This window comes from Talpa occidentalis, unplaced genomic scaffold (genome assembly GCF_014898055.3).
Source record: "Talpa occidentalis isolate TD23 unplaced genomic scaffold, MPIMG_talOcc4v2.1 talOcc4.12, whole genome shotgun sequence".
NCBI classification, from domain to species: Eukaryota; Metazoa; Chordata; class Mammalia; order Eulipotyphla; family Talpidae; genus Talpa; species Talpa occidentalis.
Genome location: NW_023601212.1, coordinates 28502977 through 28528133, shown reverse-complemented (window position 1 = coordinate 28528133; position 25157 = coordinate 28502977). Strand labels below are relative to the sequence as shown.

At 50.4% G+C, this 25157-nt stretch overlaps 1 protein-coding gene across 1 annotated transcript in view; it reads left to right on the top strand.

The window, feature by feature from the left end:
• The window catches only part of ADAMTS8 (ADAM metallopeptidase with thrombospondin type 1 motif 8), a 42332-nt gene extending 18215 nt beyond the window's left edge, over positions 1–24117 (top strand). The window contains exons 2-10 of the mRNA XM_037507904.1: positions 2804–3633; positions 11965–12204; positions 13143–13278; positions 13866–14033; positions 15203–15504; positions 17736–17919; positions 20276–20448; positions 20568–20743; positions 22886–24117. Of these exons, the coding sequence (XP_037363801.1) occupies positions 2804–3633; positions 11965–12204; positions 13143–13278; positions 13866–14033; positions 15203–15504; positions 17736–17919; positions 20276–20448; positions 20568–20743; positions 22886–23456 (2780 nt within the window). The 3' untranslated portion in view covers positions 23457–24117. The remainder of the gene's footprint in view (positions 1–2803; positions 3634–11964; positions 12205–13142; positions 13279–13865; positions 14034–15202; positions 15505–17735; positions 17920–20275; positions 20449–20567; positions 20744–22885) is intronic.
• Positions 24118–25157: the final 1040 nt, after the last annotated feature.

Genomic DNA, 25157 nt, shown 5'->3' with positions numbered 1-25157 from the left:
ACAGACAATATGTAAATGAATGGCTGTGATGGCCTTCCCATAAAACATTTATGGACACTGAAATTTGGATTTCATACCATTTTCAAGAGTCTTGAAATTTTATTATGCTTTTTCATTTTCTTCAACCATTAAAAAAAGGTAAAATCATTCTTATTTTGTAGACTATGCAAAGGCAGGCAACATGTAAGATTTCACCAGCCCTGCTACAAGTATGTATTTTGGGAACAAATGCAATAATATAGGATATCCGTAATTAAAAGGACACCCCTCTGGGATTTTCGCTGGTCTGTTTGTTTTGTTTACTGTTTTCATCTGCCATCCTCCTAAAGGCTTTCAAGCACAAACCAGCCCAGCATCAAGGCCTTAGGTTGAAACATAGCTAAGGCAAAGCCTGGCACCCTGAGGTCATACTACAAGAGGTAGGGGCCATCCTAGAAGGGTAAATCCAGGAAGCATAGGAGGAAGGAAGTTAGGGGCTATCTCCTGGAAGAATGAATCCAGGAGCATAGGAGGAAGGAGACAGCCAGGCAGATGTAACCCAAAGTGAGCCTGCAGCAGCAGTAGTTGTTATAACTGCTGCTGCTGCTGCTGCTGCTGATGATGATGATGATGATGATTCTGCTGTGTTGAAATGAGGCAGAATAAAGTCCCTTAGTTCACTATCTGAACTCTCTCCAAAGGGTACTTTGAAAGCCCTGACTTTGGAGATGGTTTATTCTATTAAAAAAAAAAAAAAAAGAAAAAAACCACTTCCCCAACTGAGATCAGAGGTTTCCAAGGATAACTAAGAGTTTCCCTGGTCTGGTTAAGACTCCCACTCCCAGTCACAAATATACATTCGGGAGAGCAAAGGGCACAACCATTCAAACTCACGCTTTTCGGATGTTTACCAGGGAAAAGGAAGGAAACCTCTAAGACTTCATTGCTATTGAAAATCAGAAGTTTCACTCTGGGAAAAGGCCGATAAGGAACTTGAAGAAACAAAAATCCTGATGAAAATGTTACAATCACCTTGAAACACAGCTGCCTCCCAGGTCACTCTCCCTGGGACTCTTCCACAATGGTGCAGAGATGAAGTGGTTTGCTCATTTTTGGAAGTGTTAAAGAGGCTGTTTTTTCCATTCCCCTGTTTCCAGAAGTGTTTCCCCAAATGAGACTTGAGCTATTCCTATCTTGTAAATTATCCAGGAAAGAAGATTCTGCAGCATGCTAGGTTGGAAAGTTGATCCTTTCACCTAATTCAAAGGCAGCCCTTTGTGCTTCTGAGCAAGCAGTGAGAGGGCACACTTGGAGGAAACTTAGCAGGGCTTCCCTCCCAGATAATACCACTGGGATCTATAGTCAAAAAAAGTACTTTGTGGCTGTGAGAACCTCCTTTTTGGAGGTAACTTGCCCCGAGAGTCTCAATGCATGCTGGAACTCCAGAGTTACTGAAAGGACCTGGGTTGATTAAAAACAAGACAGGATTAATTCAACTATCAGTGTCCCTAACACAGGCAGAGATCAGGGTAGGTGGGGTCACGTGGGGCAAAGGACTATAAGGTCCTGATGCAGGGAAGTCCCATGGGGAAAACTCAGAGAAAGGGTAAAGGGGCGGCTCCAGAGCCTGTACCTGGAGAACAAGACCTTGAATCCAATCCAGATGCATAACATTAAAACATTAAAACGGTGTGCCTTAAGTGCTGTTTTATCATCTTGAGCAAGGATTATAGACCATGACAATCCTCTCTCCCTAGTTTCAGGCCCTGCTCATGCCAGGAAGGGAGGGGCAGTGTCAACTCTCATCCCTGTGAACCTGCTGTGGGCAGTACCCCTGAAAGGCCACCTTTCCTGAAGTTCCCCAGCAATTGAGCAGTATTGGAGAGGATTTCTCAGGACCAAACAAGCAGTTTCTAGAAATCTGCTGCCCTCTTAGGGAAAGGCTTAGTTTCCTTCCAGGTAATACCACTTTGCTGCCAACCTTGCCTCTGGTGGTATTTTGCCTCCATCCCCACCCAGCTTGAGGTGAAAATTAGCCCATGCCACATTGTTTACTGGGAAGCAGGGTTTTAGTATGCCCTTTCCTACATCTCTCTTTAGCTTTAAGTTTGAAAGCTCTAGAAGCTTCTCATACAGCTTATCTGCATCGGATTCACGTTGTCACCCTGCAGATATCCGAACACTGTCACTGCAGCACGGGCAGGAGGCTTTCCGGAGGATGTGCCCTGGGCCCTTGGCCTCACAGAGGAGGGAGTAACTGGGGCCTCCCCCAGGGCCCTGCCTGCAGGTCCAGTCCAGCACTGGAGGAGTTAATGTGGATCTCGCACAAAGCCTGGAGGAAAAAGTTGGAGTTGACACTTACCAAAGGAGGGAGGGGGCGGGGGAGAGACGACGAATCTTGCTGACTCCTGATTGGTTTTACATTTCATCCAAAAAATTTTTTTCTCCTCTCTCGCTCCCTCTTTTCAGTTTCTCTCTGATCCCAGGGGAGGGGAAACGGGAATAGTGAGAGATCAAAAATAAACCTCTTATGTCAAAGCCGGGAAGGAAGTATAAATACGAAGGGATCGGCAGCCCACTCGGTGCTTCCCAGGGTGGGGAGGAGGCGAGAGGCCACCGAGCCGGGCCAGCGCGCGGGGCCGGGGCGGAGGAGCGGCGCGCGCGGGCTGCCTGTCCAGGGCACCAGTTGCTCGCGCTTGCTGGGCGGGCGATCCAGGCAGGAGCTGGTGGCGCCAGCCAGAGGGGCCGCCCGGGGACCGCCGCCGCCAAGTCCCCGCAGGCCCGGGAGGCCGGCGAGCTGATCGATTTTCTTTTTCTTGGAGAGAGCGGCTGGGCCACGCTGCCGCCGCCAGCACCTGCCCGCGCCGGGCCCGCTTCTCCGCTCTCCCGCGCCGCCGCCGGAGTCTCCATGCCCCCCGCCGCCCCCGGTGGCCGCCGCTCCTGCTGCTCTTGCTGCTACCGCAGTTCGCCCGCGGCGCCCCGGCCCGCCCCAGCGCGGAGGGGCCGGCCTCGGAGCTCGTGGTGCCCACACGGTTGCCCGGCAGCGCGGGCGAGCTGGCGCTCCACCTGTCCGCCTTCGGCCAGGACTTCGTCCTGCGCCTGGCGCCCGACGCCAGCTTCCTGGCGCCAGAGTTCAAGATCGAGCACCTCGGGGGCTCCGGCGGGGCGGCTGGGGGCGAGCGGGAGCTTCGCGCCTGCTTCTTCTCCGGCACCGTGAATGCCCAGCCCGAGTCGCTGGCGGCCGTCAGCCTGTGCGGCGGGCTGAGCGGCTCCTTCCTGCTGGAAGGCGAGGAGTTCACCATCCAGCCCCGGGGTGCAGGGGGCTCCCTGCAGCAGCCGCACCGCCTGCAGCGCTGGGGGCCCGCGGCGCGCCAGCGAGCCCAGGGCGCAGCCACGGCCGGCGCGGAAGCCCACCCTCTCCCGGCGAGACCAGAGTGGGAGGTGGAGAAGGGAGAGGATCAGAGGCAGGAGAGAGGAGACGACGCTTTGGAGGAGGAGGAGGGCCAGGAAGACGAGGCAGCCGGCGCCAGCGAACCGCCGCCACCGCTGGGGGCCACGAGTCGGACCAAGCGGTTTGTGTCTGAGGCTCGTTTTGTGGAAACGCTGCTTGTGGCCGATGCGTCCATGGCTGCCTTCTATGGGGCCGACCTGCAGGTAGGACTCGCTTTGCCTGGAGACCCCCCAGTCATGTTGCAGAGTCTGCAAACCCTTCCCTTTGCAGTCCCGCTGGAAAAGCCCCTTGCGATGCTCACCCTCCCAAGACTGACCACAGACAAGGAACTTATCTTTGTGAGACAGCGTAGTGACTTTTTCTTACCTCTGACACCCTAATACCTACTCCCCCTTTCAGGCTGTGCCCTCAAATTTCAAGTGGAGGTCGTGGTGCCTCCTCCGCTCTGCTGTTGACCCTGAGTCTCCTGCAGCACTTGGCAGAACAAAACTGAAAGTGGGTTTTAAAGCCCCGCTACCTGCACCCCAGGCACCTGCCTCTCCCAATAGACAAAAATTGAACATCTAAGAAAAAAAGGCATCCCCCACCATCACCACCATCCACCCGCACATTTCTCAGCCCTCTGCTGTCTCCAGACCTGAGAGACTCCCAAGGGAAGGCAGCTGGGGTGGAAAGATGCTATTTCATTCCCTTTGCATACAGAACTGAGGTTGCCAGAAGTAAAAGACATTGTTTGGAGAGAGCTGAACCTGGAAAGGGGCTGCTCGACTTCTGTGCGCCCAGCTGGTTCTGATCAAGGGGCATGGACTACCTTGCCAACCTGGCACTCAGCCCAGTAGAATTTGGCAGTGCCAGCATCAGCTCAAGAAGGGAGGGGAACAGAATTCTGCCTGGGGGCTCAGCCCGGGAAACTGAACCTTCAGTGGAAAAGGGAGGGGAGCAGGGAGGGGGGATATGAACTCCTTCAGTTAATCTTCTTAGGGCAGCCAGAAGCATGCTCAGTCCACCCCAGCTGCTCTCAGCCCAGACACAGCTCTTTACTGAGCTGGGGCAGGAAAACTGAGTCAAGAAACAGCTTCTATAGCCAGACTATTTCTAACTAGAGATGGTGGGACTTGTCTAGAGAAGTCTGTGTAGTGCCAAGACCCAACCTTCCCCAAGGACCATGTGAAATGTAAGGATTCCAGGAGAGGGCTATATTTGTGCTCTGGAGGGAGAGCACAGAACCAGAGTTATAGCAGGTATAGAAGAGTCGCTTAGAAGTCAGAGTTCCCAGGAACAGGGACCTTGGTACCTCAATTGATCATGTCAGTCTTGTCTGGGGACCCAATTCTAGGCTCAACCTGTGCCCAAGAACTTTGTCATCCCCTCTGCAAACAAGCCACAGTCCACCTGGCTGTTTCTCATTGTGTCTGCCCCAGTCTGCTATCACTGGGAAATGCATTCAATGTGAAAGGATGTTTAGCGCTAGGGGTGAGAGGTGTGGGGGGCCACTCTTCTGGGTATGGTAGGAGCCGGTTACACTACAGGCAGCCTCTCTGGTGACTGTCTTGGTATTCGCTTCTCCCAAGGTGGCAAGGCAGCTTTGAGCTATCAAGGTAGCCTGCCTCGTGGGCTTTGGGTCTATACTGACTTAATATCTCTCCACCCTGAGAGCACCAGCTGCTTTCTCTGGCTCCTTCCCCAGGCAAGTTCTCCAGAGGGTGGCAGACCAGGCTTGTCCCATCTCAGGTTAGAACCCCCATGGCTGGCTCTTAGGAGCTCCCCTAGAAAGAGGCTAAAGCACATTCATTGCAAATGCAGAGCTGAGAGGTTGAGATGCTGAGGCCCTGTCTTAGTTTGCACCTGTTTCTGACATCTGCCTGAGCACCAGGAGGTAGGAAAGCCAACAAGGACACAGAGAAGCAGCCAAAACAGCCATTGTTTTTCAGTCTTCAAAACCTAAATGTCCCCTCTAATGCCTCCTACCACCTTACTCTCTCAGCTCATCACTAGACACTTGAGATATTGAGTATTTACCTCAAGGACATATTTGGCATCTCCAAACATTACAGTGATCTAGAAGGACACATGCTTGGATGCTACACTCTGGGATTCCCAGGCCACTGAAGCAGGGCTAGGTTTTGCCCCAGGTTTGCTGCACCAGACAAACCAGGTACAGATACTTCAGGTGCCTTTCTCTTGGCAGAGCTCTCTTCGCACTTCCACCCTTATGTGACTCCTGGCTGGATGTTCCAGTGCACGCTTGTCACATCCCTTCTGGGATTCTCATAGACATGCCTCTGTGCCCAGCCATCCCATGTGGCCCAGGAGAGCATCAGAATAAGCATCAGATACCTGTGCAGGCTGAGTTCCTCTCTCTAGGGGTCTACTTCTAGGTCTGACATCTAAAAGAATGTCTTCTCTTCGATGGCCCAGCCCTACCCTGCCCCCTCATTCTCTCACTGCCAAACCTGCATCACTGTGGGTACCTGATGGGTGGGACTGGGCCTGAGGCACAGCTGTTCCCTGATGACCCACAGACCCTCTTCTCTGACCATTCACCAGCTATGAGATGACACAGGACAGACTTGACCTTCTCCACTTCAGAAGTCCCCTGGCTTCTGAAATGGGCCCATGAACTGAGTTCAGCCAAGTCAAAGTGAGTATCAAGTCCCCATCCCTCAAAGTCTTGCCTGCCCAGACCCACCTCCTGCAAATAGAATCCAATTTTTCATAAGTAGAACCTAGAGCTGAGAGGCTGAGATGCTGAAGCCCTATCTTAGTCTGTTCTCCAAAGAAGTCTCCTACAGACTTCGTTCACACAGATGGAGGTACTTTGGGGTATCTTAGTGATCAGGATGTGCGATGAGGATTAAAAGAGACTTCGCCCTCTATGAGGTTTGGATTTCCTATCTATGGGGTCAGTCACCTGGACTAAGTAATCAATTCTAGTCTGAGCATCTGTGAGGCTGCTTCATGTGAGTCTTCTAGAAAGTTCAGCACTAGACAGGGGTGCCACTGAGTGTGTTCAATCTGCAGAGTGTCTTACACTCACCACCTCAGGGCAAATACCTATGAGGGAAGCAGAGGATGAAGGTAAGACTCGCAGGGGATGTTGACCTTCTCAAGGTCTCACAGCTACTAGGTGGCAGGACAGAGTCCACAACCCATGTCTCCAGAACTCTAGTCCAGTTCTCCTTCTCACTGTGCCCTGCTGCCTCTTTAGCAGAGGGTCGGCTCAATGACTATTTGATTCTTACCCCCCAACACTTGTCCATGCTGTAAGATTGGGTGCCTGAAAGCAGAAGACAAAAAACACCCAGCAAAAGTAGGAGGCCCTGTCCTGAGCAGGTACCACCTTCAACACTGGGAGAAAGAATTTGCCCTGTCGAAACTGGTCTCAATGCTCAGTGACAATGAAGTTTTCCAGAACTCTGTACACTTGAGTTCACTTAATCCCTTGAGAGAATGGGCCCCTGCCTCCCACCTCCTTATCTGGTTTCAGAGTTAAGGGGCTCAGACAAAGGGGAATTTCTGGAAGGAGGACCACCTCAAAAAGACCATTAACTCTGTCTGCATCCAGCCCCTACTCATTGTTCCCTGATGAAACTGGAGCAAGGGAGGAGAGAGCTGAGCAGTGGCATACTCCGTCTGGGAGATCTGTCCACCCATGTATCAGAGCAGAGAAGGTGCAGAGATGACACACATTTTCCCCAGAATGAACCAAACAATTCCCAGGATGTCAGGCTACCTACCAGCAGGTGATTTCAGAGAAAAGTTAAGTCACAGTCATTCCATCTCCCCCTTCCATTGCCACTGGGAAATATTTCCCCTAAGCCCTGTGCTAAGGTGACCATAGGTTTGCCCAGCTGGTTTGTTTAGCCCAGTTCTGGCATAATTAGCCATAGTATTATCTCTCAGTCTCAGAAGTATCCTGGTTTGAAAAATTATGGAAACAGATACACCCCCAGGCTCTCTAGCCACCTAAGTCTTCATGGGCAAAGTGTTATTTACATATGAATTAGGTTCTCCCACTGGCAAAAGAAGGAGTCTTTACCATCTCTTTTGTTTGCTGCTGGATTTTGCTACAAGTTTGCTGCACCAAACAATGAAGTTGACCCTTAAGCAGCCCAGGTTTGAGCTGCAAGTGTCCACATATACGCAGATCTTCTGGTAAACAGCTGATGTAAACTAATGGTATTGATAAATACAGTCCAGCACTGTAAATGTATTTTCTCTTCTTTGTGATTTTCTTTTTTTTTTTTTTTTTTTTTTTTTTTGTGGGACCCTCACCGTTGGTCGGGGATTGAACTGGCGCTGCAGAAGCTGCAGGCAGCCTCGCAACCCAGCGCTCAACCGCTGTGCCACCAGGGGAGGCCCTTCTTTGTGATTTTCTTAATAACATTTCTTTTGTCTACCTTACTTTGTTGTGAGAATGCGGTATATAATATGTATGACACAGGAAGTATTGTTAACCCACTGTTTGTGTTATACGTAAGGCTTCCAGTCATTAGCAGGTTATTTATTACTGGTTAAGTTTTGGGGGAATGAAAAATGAAACTCAGATTTTCAACTGTGTGATGGTCAGCACCCCTAACCTCTGAATTTTTTGAGCTGTATTTCTCAAAGCAAATGCCTTAATATCCAAAGTCCTTTAATCCACCACTTCCCTCTTGGGGAAGGTTGCAGGAAGGGGTACATTGACAATGTCAGGGGCAATCTTGCTTGCTTGCATGCATTGGGTTTGTTTTGGTCATGCTCTAATCTAGTTTTCTTTCTAGCAGCAAAGATGGGTAGAGTCAGTATATGATTAAGAACGTAGACTTAGAAGGGAAACAGAAATCACTGAGTGTCCTTGCACAAGTTACCAATTTCTCTGTACCTCCATTTCTTCACCCCCCAAATAGCAACAGTGGTACCAACATCCTAGGATTGATTTGAGGATGCAGCCAACTATGAGAAGCACCCAATCCAGTGCCTGGCATATAGAAGGTGCTCAGCAAAGCACAGTTAATAGGACACTGGTCTTGGATGATGACATTGTCAGAGTGGGAGGACAGTGTGGTCACATGCCACCATAGCCAGCCACTAATGTGTCAGCTCTGCTGTCCTGAAGGGCAGAGGCCAGCCTTTTCAGCATGCTCTGCTCAGGATGTTTAAGCTTGTCTCCTCATGGCTGTAGGGAGTGTGTGCTCTGGAGTAGTGTGACCTCTAGCTATTTGGAGAACGAGGAGAAATGAAGGACATTATGACGGACCACTTTTTTCCCTATGGTTTCCATCCTCTTCCTTTGCTTCCCCTCCACCGCCTCCTCAACATCATCTCAGGCCCTAAAGAGATGCCCGGCCTGAAGGAAAAGTAATGGCATTGGGTGGCGAGGTCAGAGGTTTCCATGTTGCCACTCTTCCCCTCTTTGCCCCTGCCAGGCGTACTACAAGGAAAACGGTAAGACTCTCAGTGTGAAGAGCAAATGAGCAAAGCCTGATGGATGAGTTCTGAGCAGAAGGAGCTGGAAATGTGTTTGGCCCCAACCCAGTTTCCCCAGACTCCCACCAGAGTTAGCTTTGGCTGCCACGGAAGCTCTGAGGGAGGAATCTGCTTGTTTGTCTCTCAAAGAATCAAAGCGGCTATGTCCCAGCCTGGCTCGCTGGGGCGGTGTTTTCTTTTTTCCAGGTCCCAAGGCACCAATAGAGGAGGAGACTCCCAGAAAAATTCCCCGCCTTCCCTGAGAATTAGGGTGTGAGAGCCCCAAGTCATTCAGAGCCCAACTGGTCGTGGGCTCAACCCACCTGACACGGTTGTTGGAGGTTTTCTGTTCTGCTGGGACGCCCCACCCCCCACCCCGCACTCCACTGAGGGCCTCACCTTATTCTTGTTCCTCCAGCAGCAGCCTTGGCCTGTGTAGTGAGTAGGGAGTTATAAATAGACACCAGGTGGTGGAGCACATGGCCTGACCTTCGCTTGACCGGCTCCTAGGCCCACTGTCCAGGGCACCACATAAATCAGGCTGCCCATTAGGCCCAGGCGATTGGGTGGCTGGAGGAGACTGGAGGCCCACGGGTGACAACACCATCCCATGCAAGCTCAGAGGACATTCCCCATGGGGGATTGTAAGATGCATAGCAAATGTCAGACATTCCTGACACTATTTCTCCGAAAAGTGTCACCAAGAAGAGAGTGGGGTGACGGAGCTTCTGCCTCCAAAATCTCAGCACGAGGATAGGTAAGGGAAGCAAGCAGAACTGGGACTGGGAGTTTAACAGAAACCTGGGACCACAGAGTCCTTTCAGCCTTCTTGCAATGGAAATTATCACCTGAGATAGCAGCCAGGAGGACCTTCAAATGTGCTGAAGTCAAACCCACTGCCTGGAAGGAAAATGGCTCTAAAACTAGCCCAGGTGGACAGTTATTTTTATCTAGAGAAGATGAGATAAGCTTTTCACACTGTAAAGGAAGATACTCCCCAAAAAGCTTAGAGCTGGGAGGATCCCCAATGCCTCACCCTGTCCTACATTCAGATTACCCCCCCTCCCCATACCTTTGGTTTTCTCTGGGGAGAGAACTGTTGCACGATGCCTGCCCAGCTGCATTGCATGAGAACCTCAGCCTGACCCAGTCATCTTGGGACACAGACACTTCCTAAAGCTCTAGCATACATGCTGAATCTTCTTGGACCCGTGCTGACCAGCTGCTTCTCTTATCACCACACCTTCTTTATAAAATATCATCATCCTCAATTCTGAGTTTGTGAAATTGGAACTCAAAGGAAAGAAATCTTGCAAGGACAGTTGTAGGTTTTCTTGGAAGAAATTCCAGGGATTGATCCCTGTCAGGGAACTCTGGCCTTTCCCTAGAACAAGACACCAGAGGATGCTTTCTGCTCCCTGAAGCAGTGGAGACCTGGCCAGGAAGGGGCCACAGCAAGCCACCACTGCTCAACCCGCACCCCCAGTTGCATAATGATGTGATTGCTTTTTCTCCCTTAGGAATCCAACTCCAGGAGCAAGTGCCAAGTTTCAGCTTTGCTGATAAGATGTTTACATCAGCCTAAACATAGCTAGAGTGCTTGACGCTCTAAATAACCTGCCAACCCCTGTTTGTAGGGCTTACAAAATACCTGGCTTGTTGCCGGCGAGGTGAACAGACAGATCCCATTCACAAATAATGGGGTTTGTCTGGAACTCCCACACATGGCCTCTACTAATGGAATGTCCCTCTCCAGTCTTTCCCCTCTGTCCACTCCCAATTTTGGGACTATGGAAGCAAAGAAGAGGCTTATGGGAGATGGTGCTTAATTAAGGAATAGAGATGGCGCAAGTGAGGGGCAGCTCAGCTGACCTTGCTCCTGGCTCAAGACACACCTGCCTCAGTCCCTTTGTCGCCCCTTCAGCAAAGGATGCAAGCACTCCTTTCTAGAGGTCCCAGAGGCAGAAGAGTGGACTCCGATCTAGCCTCCTCCCAAACCTGGGGCAGTCTGCAGCCCAAGGATAGGCAGAGACCAAGGGATAATGCAGACTCCTTCAGCTGATGAGGGATGGGGGAGAGGGAAGGACTGAAAGCAGGTGTGATCCTAAGCTTCTCGGTCACATTAGGCCCACTGCATCCTCTCAAGCAAAAGGCTGGAGGGAATAACCCCTTTAGAGTCATTCATGCCAAGGCCAAGAACTGGAAAGCTTAACGAGAAGAGCGTCAGAGATAGGCCCACAGTCTGGCATCCTGACTTGAAGAGCTGTATAACTTTAGAAAGTTATTTAACATGCATGAGCCTCCATTTCCTCACTTGTACAGCTGGAGTTATAATACCTACTTTGGAGCATTATTGTGAGAATTTCATGAAGTGGCTTATGTAAGGTGCAGGCCACAGACTGGCACAGAGTAGCTGTTGTTAGTAGTGTTTGTTAGAGGAAAGTATTCAGGGCTAACCATTCCCTTCCTGAAGAGTTTACCCCCAACAGATATTAGGGACATGCTCCACTGAATTCTAAGAGGGAAATTCTGCTAACCTCAGGCATTCAGACCATTGCTTCTGAGAACAGGGAGGGTTGTGGGTGACTGGCAGGGAAGCAGCTGATGTCAAGGTTAAGGCAGAATAAGCAGTGCAGTCATACAGAACTTTCTGTGATGATGGAAATGTTCTGTCTGCTCAGTTCAGTACACAGCCATGAGCCATCGTGGCCATTGACGCATTTAAAATGTGTCCAGTGTGATAGAGAACTGTCATTTTAATCATACTAAATTGTCATTGACTTAAATTTACGTAGCCATGTGTGACTGCACGAGATGTCAAGTGCAAATGCTTTGGATCCAGGCAGTCTGGGTTCAGATGCTGGCTGCACTCTCATTAACATTGTGCTCTTTGGTCAATCACTAAGTCTCAGTTTTCTGATCTATAAAATGAAGGTAAATAACACCAGGGCCTCAGGTCTGAAGAGTCTTCACCAGGTGCTCAACACAGAGCCTAGCACATGGGATACACAAGAAGGGGTGGTGACCACGGGCAAGCAAAGGGCTGGATTTAACCTTTACTCTGCCTGCTGCCTCCTTCCCTCCAGAACCACATCCTGACACTGATGTCCGTGGCAGCCCGCATCTACAAGCACCCCAGCATCAGGAACTCCATCAACCTGATGGTGGTAAAAGTGCTGATAGTGGAAGATGAAAAATGGGGTCCAGAAGTGTCTGACAATGGGGGGCTCACGCTGCGCAACTTCTGCAGCTGGCAAAGGCGTTTCAACCAGCCCAGTGACCGGCACCCAGAGCACTTCGACACGGCCATCCTGCTCACCAGACAGGTCTGTGGACTGGCTCCAGAAACCCTGGGAGGAAGGGAGGCGGGATGGGCGGATCAAAGCCAGGACCAGGCCTGCCCAAACATGGGAAATGTCTCCCTGCTGGTCCCAGCTGGACGCCAGGAGCCTCAAGTGAGGAATGACGAGGAGGAGGTCATGAGGACAAGTGTGAGGTATTTGCAAGGGAAGGAAAGGAATCTCAGAAGGGCTCTTTTCCAAACGTTTGTGACCAGCTGTCTGCTGAGGTCATAAAAAGAGGAAATGGGCTCAAACTGCCCAGAGAGAGATCTGGAGTTGGAATAAGAGAGGACTTCATCTTCTACGGCTGTTAAAATAGGGGCAGGTAACCAGGGTGTTGCCTTGAGATTTCCCCAGATTGGGAAGCCGGCTCACCTATCTGGAGCAATTTAAATGGACAGCTTCATGATGAAGAGAGAGTATAATAACAGGGACTAGGCCCTGTTCACTCCTGCATTTGCAAAGCAACCCATAAGGCGAGTTTGTGTTAGCCCCACTTTTTTTTTTTTTTTTTGGTGGGACCCTCGCCGGTGGCCGGGGATTGAACCGGCACTGCAGAGGCTGCGGGCAGCCTTGCAGCCCAGCGCTCAACCGCTGCGCCACCAGGGGAGGCCCTGTGTTAGCCCCACTTTACAATCAAGGAAACTGAGGCACAGAGCCAGCACCATAGTTACGCCCAGGCTCTCCTGCTGCGGGTCAGTGCGCTCAACTGCTCTGCTGTCCTACCTCCCCAAAACAGCTTTCACAGTCCCTGCCAGCTCTAGGACACGCCAACATGGAAAGAGAAACAGCTGGCGCGCACGAATGGCCTATACGGACTAATAGGCGTTGGCTTTCAAATTTCCCTTTATCTCAGGAGGAGCAGGCGTAGGGAGATTTTCTGTTCTGTCTGTGCTCATGCTCTCGCTCTCTCCTTTGAGCAGAATTTCTGCGGGAAGGAGGGGATGTGTGACACCCTAGGCGTGGCCGACATAGGCACCATCTGCGACCCCAACAAGAGCTGCTCTGTGATCGAGGACGAGGGCCTCCAGGCGGCCTACACTCTGGCCCACGAGCTGGGTAAGACCTGCCCTCCAAGCCCGCTGACAGCATCAGAGGGAGGTGCTCTTCCCAATCCTGGCTAGCCCAGGGCCTAAGAAACAAGCAGCCCTCGCACTGAGCCCCTGTCCCCTCATACACCTGACAGAGTGATTGTGTATAAGTGCATCTTGTGCTTTCTCCATGCCCACCCAAGCAGAAGGCCAAAATATTAAAAGTGTCCTGCCCTCATCAGAGGACACCAGGAAAATGCCAAAACCTGAACCAAATGCCCCAGTAAAGTGATACTGAATCCATTCCAAGTAGGAAAGATTCTGGAAAGATAGATTGTAAAGAGAGGGCAGTGCAAACAAGGGAGTAAATGAAGTGAATGTGGATTTAGGACAGGCTGAGGCAGAAAATACCTGTGAAACCTGAAACAAAACTAATAGGGGAGTAGTAGTTCCCATGAAGAGCAAGTGATGGGTTAAGCCTTCTTTGGTCAGCAGAGTGTGGGTCTCCTGCAAGGGAGTAAGGGGCGGGGTTCCATGGCCAGTCCCAGGCAGGGCAGACAGCCAGAGAGAAGCAGAGACTAGTTGGAGTGAATTGTGTGTCTCTCTTTGTCACAGGGCACGTCCTCAGCATGCCCCACGACGACTCTAAGCCCTGCTCAAGGCTCTTTGGGCCCATGGGCAAGCACCACATGATGGCGCCCCTCTTCGTCCACCTAAACAAGACGCTACCCTGGTCCCCCTGCAGCGCCATGTACCTCACAGAGCTCCTGGACAACGGGCATGGTAGGCATCCTCAGGCCTCTGCTGCCTCTTCCTGGCAGGCCTGCTTCCTCAGGCTACTGCTGGCATCGGTGCTGTTTCTGCCTGTGCTCCGTCACATCACAAAATATTCTAGACATTTAGGGTCAGAAGAGACTTCAGAGGTGGGTTCCTCATCCAACCTCGCATGCCAAGCATTCTGGCCATAAAGTATGCTCCTCTTGGCCCAGTCTTCTTGGCCTGGCTTCTGGGCTGATTTTATATTATTAGTCATGCTGCAGGTAAAATTGGTCTGAGAGGTTTGTCTGGAGGAGGTGAGTCTGAGCAGAGCAGTCTGAATAGAAGAATGTGGCACAGAGGAGAAAGGACAGTCACCAGGACTGGCGTTATCAATCAGATGGTAACTTAGAAATTGCAAAGGCAGGGAACATGGGCAGACTGGGGGCGGATAGGTCAGGGGTGCTGTGCCTGCCTAAAACCATTTGAACTATTGTGTAAAACAGTGAAAATTTATTCTCGATTCTTCTCATTGAAGATGTAAAAGTCACATTACCTGAACATCACTACTTAGGCGTGGTTTTGCTTTTTTTTAAGATTTATTTATTTATGCAGACAAGAACTGGGGCGCGGGGCCAGAGGTGCGGGGTGGAGAGAGGATTCACTAGAGACAGAGTGGGGAGCAGAACAGGCAGATCTACTGAAATACACTGCTGAGGGGAGCAGGTGGCAAGACAGGAGAGGTCTGCTGTGCCATCTGGGTAGCTCGCTGGCTGGCCAGGGATCCAACTAGTGCTGCAGAGGCTGCAGATAGCTTCACAGTGCATTGCTTAACCCCCTTGCACCACCAGGGAGGCCCTGCCCTCAGGTTTTTAAGACCCCATTTACATCCCCCTTGGGATTGTGACTAGATTTGTGTGACACGACAGGGAGCTAGCACCTCCTGGTGTACAATGAATGAATGCTAGATGCTCTGAACAACGACAGAAATTCAATCCTACAAAAAAAAAAAAAAAACGGAAGTCAAAAATTGGATGAACTCTTTATAGATGATTGACTGTTGACCATTTTTTGAGATGAAGGTTTATGTCTAGTCCTTAAACCCCGTCCTAGGAATTAAGCGTAATGTGGGAGGCACTAGAGTGGAGAGGGGTCTCGGGCCTTATTCTCGCTCCTCTGCTTCCTCCATTTCTCAGGAGACTGCCTCCTGGACGCCCCCACCTCCGCCCTGCCCCTCCCCACAGACCTGCCAGGCCGCAGCGCCCTCTATGGGCTGGACCAACAGTGCAAGCAGATCTTTGGGGCGGGTTTCCGCCACTGCCCCAACACTTCTGCACAGGATGTCTGCTCCCAGCTCTGGTGCCAGACCGACGGCGCCGAGCCCCTCTGCCACACGAAGAACGGCAGCCTGCCCTGGGCTGATGGCACGCCCTGTGGGCCGGGGCTGCTCTGCTGGGCGGGCAGCTGCCGGCCGGAGGAGGAAGTGGAGAGGCCCAAGGTGAGGAGGGACTGGCTGCTGCTGGGATGGGAGGATGGGGCTGGGCGCGGGTGTCAAGGAGGAATTCACACTTGAGAGCCACGAGCTAGGAGACTTGGGGCCAGACTGCAGCTGACTCCTAAGTATGATCACTCATCTTTTAACAAACATAGCAACGCTTATTTATTCCAATGCATTATTCCAATGCCTGAGGAGCCCCTGGAGGCTGACTTCTAGTGAATGGAGTGACACAACCAGGGTTCTGGGCATGTTGGGAACTCCCCCCTTTGGAATTACTTTGGAATTGACTTGAAAGCTTGTGAGGATTGGTGATGGATGTGAAACACTCCTCACAAAGGCCAGACGAGGGGCACTCCAAAAGCGGAAGCTTATGGTTTCTGCTGTAAACAGAATAGAGTGATGGTGGAAGAGAAATATTCAATTAAGAACTGGGGAGAAAGTCCTATCCACGTCTGAGCTGAATTCATAATTAGAGGTCAGGAGAGTGAGAGTAATTGTGGGATTTCCATCCTCAAAGAGGAGAAATTAGAACTGCTTCTGACCAGGCAGAGAAAACTTGGCCCAGGACAGAGTCAACTTGCAAGAAAAACCAAGGCAATGCCAGTGAGAGCTTTTAATGATTCACTTCTTTGCCCTGCTCTTAATACTTCCAAACTGTGGGGCTGACCACATGTCTCATATTGCGAGAGTCGAGCCATCTCTGGGAAACAGCATCCTCTGAGCCCGCAGCCTGTACCCAGCCCAGCACCGAGTCCCCATGGTGGCCTGCACACTCACTCTGCCTCTCCGAGAGGACTGTCCTCGGTGGGCATGTCCTACACACTCAGACCACTGATTCAACCCAGGGAGCTACACACCTTCTCCAAGCCAGATCTGGGGCAGGATTCATGAATTCATCCTCCGCCATTGCCCACCTCCCTGCTCAGACACTGAGCTGCTCTTCTAGGTCCAGCCTCTCCTGTGGCTTCACACGTTACTGGTAGAAGGGGAGGGGGATTCCCTCCCCTCTGCCCAGAACCAAAGCCAATTCAGCAAGGGGAACATTGACATGAAATGATCCTGGGATGGATGATGTTAATCCTCTATTTTTTTTAAGGGGAAATAAGGTCCGAAAAGATGTTATCTGTGACAGAATCCTACCTTTGTAAAACAGAAGTACTACTTCTTGATGATCACATATTCTGAGCAAAAACATGAAAAGATAGTTATAAAAATCCCTGCCAATTTATCTGGGTAGGGATGTTTATTTAACAGTGTTTCTTTTCTACACTTTACTGCATTTTTCCATTTTCATATAAGTAAATATTGCTTTTGTGACTTTTTAAAAGATTTATTTTATTGATATACAGAAGAACTGGGGTGTAGGCCAGAAGTGCAGGGGGTGAGAGGATTCACCAGAGACAGAGTGGGGAGCAGAACAGGCAGATTTATTGAAATACACTTAAGGGGAGCAACAGGGAGTCTGCTGCACTATATGTGGGTTAGCTCTCTGGCAGGGGATAGAACTCAGGCCTTAGCGTTGATAAGCACTGAGACTTAACCCTTAGGCCACCAGGGAGGCCCTGATATTTTTTTTCCCTAATTATTTTCATTTTGAAAACTCTGTGACTGTCAAGGACAAAGGTTTGTCCTTTTCCTGGTCAGTTGTAAACCTGAAGCAACTCTGTGTGTTCCCAGACATTACCCTCCCCCTGGAATAGTAGCTGGTCGACGGGTTACAACACATCCCAGTGACTATTCCTTTAGTCTAGGCACTGGTCTGACCTCAGCAACGGTAACCTTTGGGCGGCACTGGACTTGGCTGTCTTGTTTATTGTTGGGTGTCCTCCAAGCCCCTATCATCCACCCGCCAGAGGTCACTAGGGTATGCCCTCCGCAATTGTGACAACCAAACATTGCCAAATGATTCTGGAGGGCAAAACTGACCCTGATGGCAAACAGCTGCATTAGACCCAACTTTATTCCTATAAAAGACATTCATTCAACAACTATTACATTGAGCAACTTCCTAAGGGCCAGGCACTGTGTTAGACACTGGTGAGGTAGGGCCAGCAGTCCAGCACAAACTCTTATGTTCACAAAACTACCAGCCAAGCAGACCACACAGTCACTAACCAATGATTGGGACTAACCAATGATTGAGCTCCGGGCAGCAGAATGAACTGCACCTCCCACATATCATCCCCCAGAGAACTGAGTCTCCTGTTGCAGGGTGACCTTTTGTGTTGCAGGCCGTGGTTGATGGAGGCTGGGCCCCGTGGGGACCCTGGGGAGAATGCTCCCGCACCTGTGGAGGAGGAGTACAGTTTTCACACCGCGAGTGCAAGGACCCTGAGCCTCAGAATGGAGGAAGATACTGCCTGGGTCGGAGAGCCAAGTACCAGTCGTGCCACACAGAGGAATGTCCCCCTGATGGTAATCGCCACCAGTCATACCTGCCCTGGCAGCTGCTTTGTTGCTGCAGCCAATTCCCCAGAGGAGGGGTAGGATGGTTCTCCCACGAGGCAGAGCTTCCCGACCATCACACATAAATGAACTCTGCGAGGCACGTAGTTTTAAGGCAGACCCTAGGGGCCTGAGAGCACTCTTGTGCCTGGAGAGCCTCGCAAAATCCAGGGAAGAGAGATTTCCCTGGCCTTCCAGAAGTGGACATAGAGGATGTTAGTCCCAACCAAGCTTGTTCAAGATGCCAGGGTAGGGGCAGGGGAGTCTTCGAGGAGGGCTAGTGTCTAGGATAATAATCCTGCTGGAGGCATCTGAACCCATGTCTGCGTGCAAAATGGAAGTGTTTTCCAAAGCAAGTGTCAGAGCCAAACCTCCAATATCTTTCCAGCCAACATTCAGCCCAGGGCAGAGGGAGGATTTCTGAATCTGATTCTAGTGCACATTCCTTCTCAGGAGAGCTGCCCATCTCCCCTTAGGGCTGTGGCAACTGCCTGACAAACATCCCAGGGAGCAACACTGCCTCTGCATCCTCTTGACATTGTCCTACCCTCCTTGGACTTGCTAGAAATCACACACATTAACTCAGAAGGCAGTAAGGGGCAGCAGTGGAACTGATGAGAGGGAATCACTGTAAGTTTTTCCCCACCATCCCATCCAGCTCCAAGTACTGGCAGGCAGCAAAAGACAAGCAAAGCTTTAGGAGAGCTTTGTCCAAGTGCAAGACACTGGCATTGGATTATGTCTAATGAAGTTCTAAAAACTTGGCCTCAGGATTGTAAGATATGTGGGGCACAGTGCTTCTGAGAAAGAGAAAGATATGGAGAGGGGTGGGGGTGGGAAGTCAGTATATATACAAGGCAGATGTGGACAATAGTTTATGTGATTTCAGATGCACCAGGACCAGCCATCTCAGTCAAGTGGTTTTTAGCACCTCTTGGTGGCTTGAACTAAAAGAGATGCTATAAATGACATAGAAATGCAGAAAGCAAGATCTCTGCCCTCAAGAAGCTGGCAGCCTAGTTAGAGATCCAAACCCCCTTTACAAAGCAATGTAAGTTTAATCTATGAAACACAGACCACAGGTTTATGAGAAATTCAAGCAAGAAAAGCCTGAGCTATTCAGAAGCTTCATGGGGATCGAGGGCTGAACAAGGAGGTGGAGACTGTGATGCGATATGGGAGGACATGCCAGGGGGATGACCAGGTCTGAACCGGCTGATTCACTCCAGTGGAGTCAAACAGAATGAACTAGCATTTCAAGGTTGGGCCACCAATGACCCCAAAAGCTAAAAGAGCAACTGTCATTTCTTTGTGCCACTGTTCCATCACATCACTTGGGAAGCTTCTTTAAACACCGAGGCCCAGACCCCTCAGACGTACTGCATCAGAATCAGGAAGCACACAGCCATCTGTGTTTGGAAGAGTATCCTCAGGCCATGCAAATGTACAGTGAGGGTGGAGAACCTCCTAAGAGAATGTAGTGAGAGAAGGTTTAATTTCAGGATTGTGGGAAAAAACATGCCTTGCTTGGACAAATTATTCTGGAAGCAGCATGTAGCAGGATGAAGGGGAGGCGGGCTGTTTGTAGGAGGCAGGGTCATGCATGATGCCATGAAGCTGGGACTTGGAAGCAGTGGGCCGAGATGCTGAGAATGGGGTGGAGACATTTAAAAAATCACAGATTGTCCTGAATATAGTGTAAGACTTAATGAACACATTGGAAATAGTGGATGAAGATGCTCAAACATTCAGTCTGAGGCTAGAATATGGTAATTTCACCCAATGAAAATCAAGCAAGTTCAGGGAGGAACCATCTGGAGTTGGGCCTTGCTGAGCTGGAGTCATCATGGTACCTAAAATGGAGTTCCTCACCCAGAGTTATGACAAGTGGGTATAGGGGCAAGAGCAAAGTCCACACATCCATCATCACCAAGGAAGTTAAGATAGAGCACCATTAGCTGAGACCCCAAAATATAGCTCCCTGCCTCATTTCTGTGCCTTCCAAGCTTTCTGAATTCTTCCCTGCTCCTACCTAAATTTATTCATCTGTAAAATGGAATTAACAGCTTCCCCAAATGGAAAGGATATTTATCCCAGAGAGCCCTGCTGAGACTGGATGCTCCTTTCTTTGTCCCTGTGATTGAGTCACCCATGGACGTAGTTCAGTGTTTCTAGGAATGTTGGGCCCAGATGACAACGGACCTGTGTTCTGTGGGTGGATCAAAACCAGAAGGGAGAAAGGTACCTTAAATCCACACACTTCTCCGAGGGGGTCCACCTGCTTCAGCACAGCTTGTTAACTCCATGCCATTTCTTTCTTCCTTAGGGAAAAGCTTCCGGGAGCAGCAGTGTGAGAAGTACAATGCCTACAACTACACTGACATGGATGGGAACCTCCTGCAGTGGGTCCCCAAGTATGCTGGGGTATCCCCTCGGGATCGCTGCAAATTATTCTGCAGGGCCCGGGGGAGGAGTGAATTCAAAGTGTTCGAGGCTAAGGTAAGAATTCTCCCAGAACTCAGATCCACAGCCAGAGAGGAGGGCCACCTGGCATAGCCCATCTGCAGGCAGTTTCCACGCTTCACCGCATCCTCTTACTTGCCTCCTCCCTGCTGCAGGTGATCGACGGCACCCTGTGTGGGCCAGAGACTCTGGCTATCTGTGTGCGTGGCCAGTGTGTCAAGGCAGGCTGTGACCACGTGGTGGACTCACCTAGGAAGCTGGACAAATGTGGGGTGTGTGGGGGCAAAGGCAACTCATGTAGGAAGGTCTCCGGTTCACTCAACCCCTCCAGGTGAGTCTCCCTGGTAGTTGCTTCCCAAGTTGGAAGAACAGAGGGGGCTTTGGAATCACATTAGTCTCAGTTTAAATTAGGACTGCTCCTTCACATTCATGGAGAACTGAACTTCAGGTGTTTTTTTTTTTTTTTAAGATTTTATTTATTTTTGCATAGAACTGGGGGGCAAACAGGAGGTGCAGGGGGTGAGAGGTTTCACCAGAGACAGAGTAGGGACCAGAACAGGCAGATTTACTGAAATGCACTGCTGAGGGGAGCAGCAGGAGAGATAGTAGCGGTTCACTGAGCCATGTGGGTTAGCCCCCTGGCTGGGGATTGAACTCAGGCCATCAAGGTGATAGTGCTGAGACTAAACTCCTAGGCCATTAGGGTGGCCCCCTGAGCTTCAGTTCTTGTAAAAAATTGGCAATCTTGCCTACCCTGGATCCTTGAGAGAGGGCACAGGCAGAGCTCTTGGCTCAGGGTCTGGCCCATGGAGAGGACAGCACTCCAGGCAGCCAGAACTCACATGGGTCAGGATGTTTCATCGCTGAGTCAATTAGCAATAGTGCTCCGCTGAGTAAGCTTGACTCTTCCAGGCCTATTTGGGGAAGGATATCTCACCCTGCAGCTGCTGAGTCCTTTCTGCAGGTGGATGTTCAAAAAAGAGGGTAGAAAAATGGGGGAGACTCAGTCACCTCACTGCTTTCATGAATCTGAGAACTTCAGACACTTTCTCACCTCTTAATGCCCCTGTTCATAAAGTTCCTAATATTTGCTTCCACTTCTGTGGCACAAATAGATTCCATGACTCTGCTAAGGGTCACGCTGATGTTGGCAGCCAGGAGGAGAAGCCACATGTCTAAGTTCCTGGACAGTTTTCTTCCTACTGTTGCATGTACTTCCTGAGGAGGAAGGGCAAGGCAGGTATTCTCTGCCACACTGCAGTCCTCTGTCTCCTTACCCCAGCTGGCTCAGAGAACCAGTCAGCCCACAGCAGAGAGTCTTCTCAAATTTAAACTCAAAGGAGATAAACAAAAGAAGCATGGAACATGGGCGATTCAGCTGCTGAGTCCCTCTGCCTGCTTTCTCTGGGGCACTAAGCATGTGGGCTCATGAATTCTCTAACAGCTGCCCCCGAAGAAATGGCTAGGCCAAGAACCAGGTGGTTGTCTTCCTCAAATCCCTTCACTTTCTCCCAGGCTCTATAACCCAGATACTTTTACTCCAGAAGAAAAGAACAGAACAAAGTAGTGTCTCTATCTCACAGAAGCCCTAAACCTACAATAGAACAGAATCATTTTTCCAAAACAGCATCCTAGCCTGTGGAAGTACGTGGCCCTAATGTCTGAGCACACCCAAAAGGAGGCTTCTCAGAGGCAGATATTTATACCCTGATTCTGATTAGGACCATATTAGCCCATCCTCGGAGCTGGTCATCTCTAACCAGTGGGATGAGGCGTCCCTCCGGATGGGTAGAACAGGGTATGTGGGGCAGACTTTTCCACTTGGGTTTGAGCTTTGGGTCAGAAAGTGGCCACACCAAGTTATTATACCAGTGCAGTGAGCTACCTGTATGTGCCATCTCACCTGAGCCAAAGCAGCAGATTTGACAGCCCCCGGTGGCTTTTCTGGGCTGCCTATCCCTCTGTGCTAGTCACGACCCACACATCTAAACTTCTCGATACTAACATTTCTGGGCCTTCCTGGTGGCACAAGGGGTTAAGACGCAACCTATGAAGCTATCCCCAGCCAGGGAGCTACCCACATGGCACAGCAGACCTCTCCTGACTAGCCCGCTGCTCTCCTCAGCAGTGTATTTCAGTACATCCTCCTGTTCTGTTCCCCACTCTGTCTCTGGTGCATCCTCTTACCCCCCCCCAATACCTCTGGCCTGTACCCCAGTTCTTGTATGCATACATAAATAAATCTTTAAAAAAATACTAACATTTCTAAGAGAGTTGCCAGGCAAAGCAAAGTCCTTGAAAATCTCAACATACAAACATTCCTGTCAGCCTCGGCAGCTAATTTATTTAGAACTTTGGGACAACTGCTGAGTTATTTGTTAGTGGGTTTTGTCTTCCCAGTCCTAATCACCTGCATGCTTACTCCCTGAGGTCCTGAGCTGGGTCTTAAGGATGTCTCTCCTTCCTGTCATAGTTATGGCTACAATGACATCGTCACCATCCCAGCTGGTGCCACTAATATTGATGTGAAACAGCGGAGTCCCTCGGGGGTCCAGAATGATGGCAACTACCTGGCCCTGAAGACGGCTGATGGGCAGTACCTGCTCAATGGAAACCTGGCCATCTCGGCCATAGAACAGGACATCTTGGTGAAAGGGACCATCCTCAAGTACAGTGGTTCCATTGCCACCCTGGAGCGGCTTCAGAGCTTCCGGCCCCTGCCTGAGCCTCTGACCGTGCAGCTCCTGACCGTCCCTGGTGAGGTCTTTCCCCCCAAAGTCAAATATACCTTTTTTGTTCCTAATGAGGTGAACTTCAGCATACAGAACAGCAAAGAAAGAGCAACCACTAACGTCATCCAGCCCCTGCTCAATGCGCGGTGGGTCCTGGGGGACTGGTCCGAGTGCTCGAGCAGCTGTGGTGCTGGCTGGCAACGGAGGACAGTGGAGTGTCGCGACCTGTCAGGCCAGGCCTCAGCCACCTGCAACAAGGCTCTGAAACCTGAGGATGCCAAGCCCTGCGAAAACCAGCTGTGCCCCCTGTGATTCAGGGGAGCCGGGGCCAGACTTGTGCTCATGGACTCGGGGTGCAGACGAGGGTCCCCATTACGGTGACCCTATGTAGAGAGGTGGCATGGGCTGGCCTGTCCAGGCCTCCCATTGCCACAGCCCCTCCAGTTTGGCATGAATTCATAAGAGGGAGAAGAGGATGGAGACAACAGAGTCTAAACCTTGTGGAGCGGACCTTGTTCAAGTAGAGGACATAGGTTAAAAGATAAAAATGTGCACTTATTGACCCAAATGGGAGATTCAATCAGCCCATTTGCAAAGGACTAGCAAACCCAAATGAAAAACATTTTCTATTTGATTTCCCCGATAAATAATCTACCTCAGAGGGGAAAGATTTAGTAAAAGAGAGGGGTGGGGCTGGGGAGTGAATGGTGAATGTCAAAGCAAGCTGTACAGTTAAGCTCCCGAGCTGTCTTCAGGAATGACCGTGGCTGACTTTAGTATTAAAACCCAGCATCTAAAGGGCTGCAGAGTTGCAGGACTATGGAAGCCACCTATTGTCATGCTTCTACCTGCAGGGGTTGATCATTTCAAGTATTTATGCAAATGTGTCTCTAAACTAAAGTATGATCTTATGCCATTGTAGTGGTCTGCTCTGGTTTACTATTTCTTTGGAAAGGGCAGGGGACCCAAAGCCCACAGAGACCCACCTAGGTCAGTGCACCTTGACCTCACACAGGCAAACCTGCAGTTCTGAGTCCCTCCTGGCCTCCTTCTGGGTCCTCATCCTGGAATGAGGCTGCTGAACCCAATTCACTGGGACAACCCTCCACCTGCAAAATCGAGACCAGTGGGTCTCAAATATCAATGGGCTTTAGGATATTCCAGAAGCTACCTTAAGTATATTTGGGATATCCTTAAAGTGCAGGCTGCTGGGCCCCACCCCAAAAGTTTCTTCTTCAATGGGTCATGAATGGGGGGACTGATAATTTGCATTTTTAACAAGTTTCCAGATACTGTGGGGGCTGCTGGGTTGGAGACCACGTTCTGAGTACTACTACTCCAATGGAAACTTCCAATTCGGAGGTGACAGCAGTTATGTGATAACGCTGGACTTATTATTCTTTTGAGAAAGGCTCTCCCCTTACTCTTTGCACACATCCCCATCCTCACACTTACATACTAGCTGGGGGCACAGGATTCTCTTAGGATCTAAGGAATTCTAAACCTGTATCTAGGGGACATCATCCCAATGGCTTCGGCTCCTGCTCTCCACATCAAATTTCACCCCCAACCCACAATTCTTTGGCCCAAGCACCTTGTAACAGTCCCAGTCAGTCCTTTTGCTAAGAAGAGCATCCCCACAGGTGCCTGAAACCTCCCTGCAAACCTCTCAGATACCCTATTCCCCCACGTAACTTCCTGCTGCTTCCTGGCTCAGAGGACAGATCTGAGTTGGTCCTACACAGGGTCTAGTGTAGGGGGAACTTAGTCCTTGGGCATAAGTGGGTGATAAGAAACAGACATCAATAAATGACCCTCTAGTAAAAGGAACAAAATATCTAAGTCTGCGTCTTCTGCTTTTCCATCACTTTTGATGTCTTTGTCCTTCCCTTTAGCTTTCTCCCAAGACCCTTCAAATATATGGTGACAGGAGCAGAGAGGAGGTTCTATGGAGCCTTTGGGTGAAGGAGAAAAAGGGTGCCCTCGGGGAAGACTCAGGCCCTTGGGGCACAA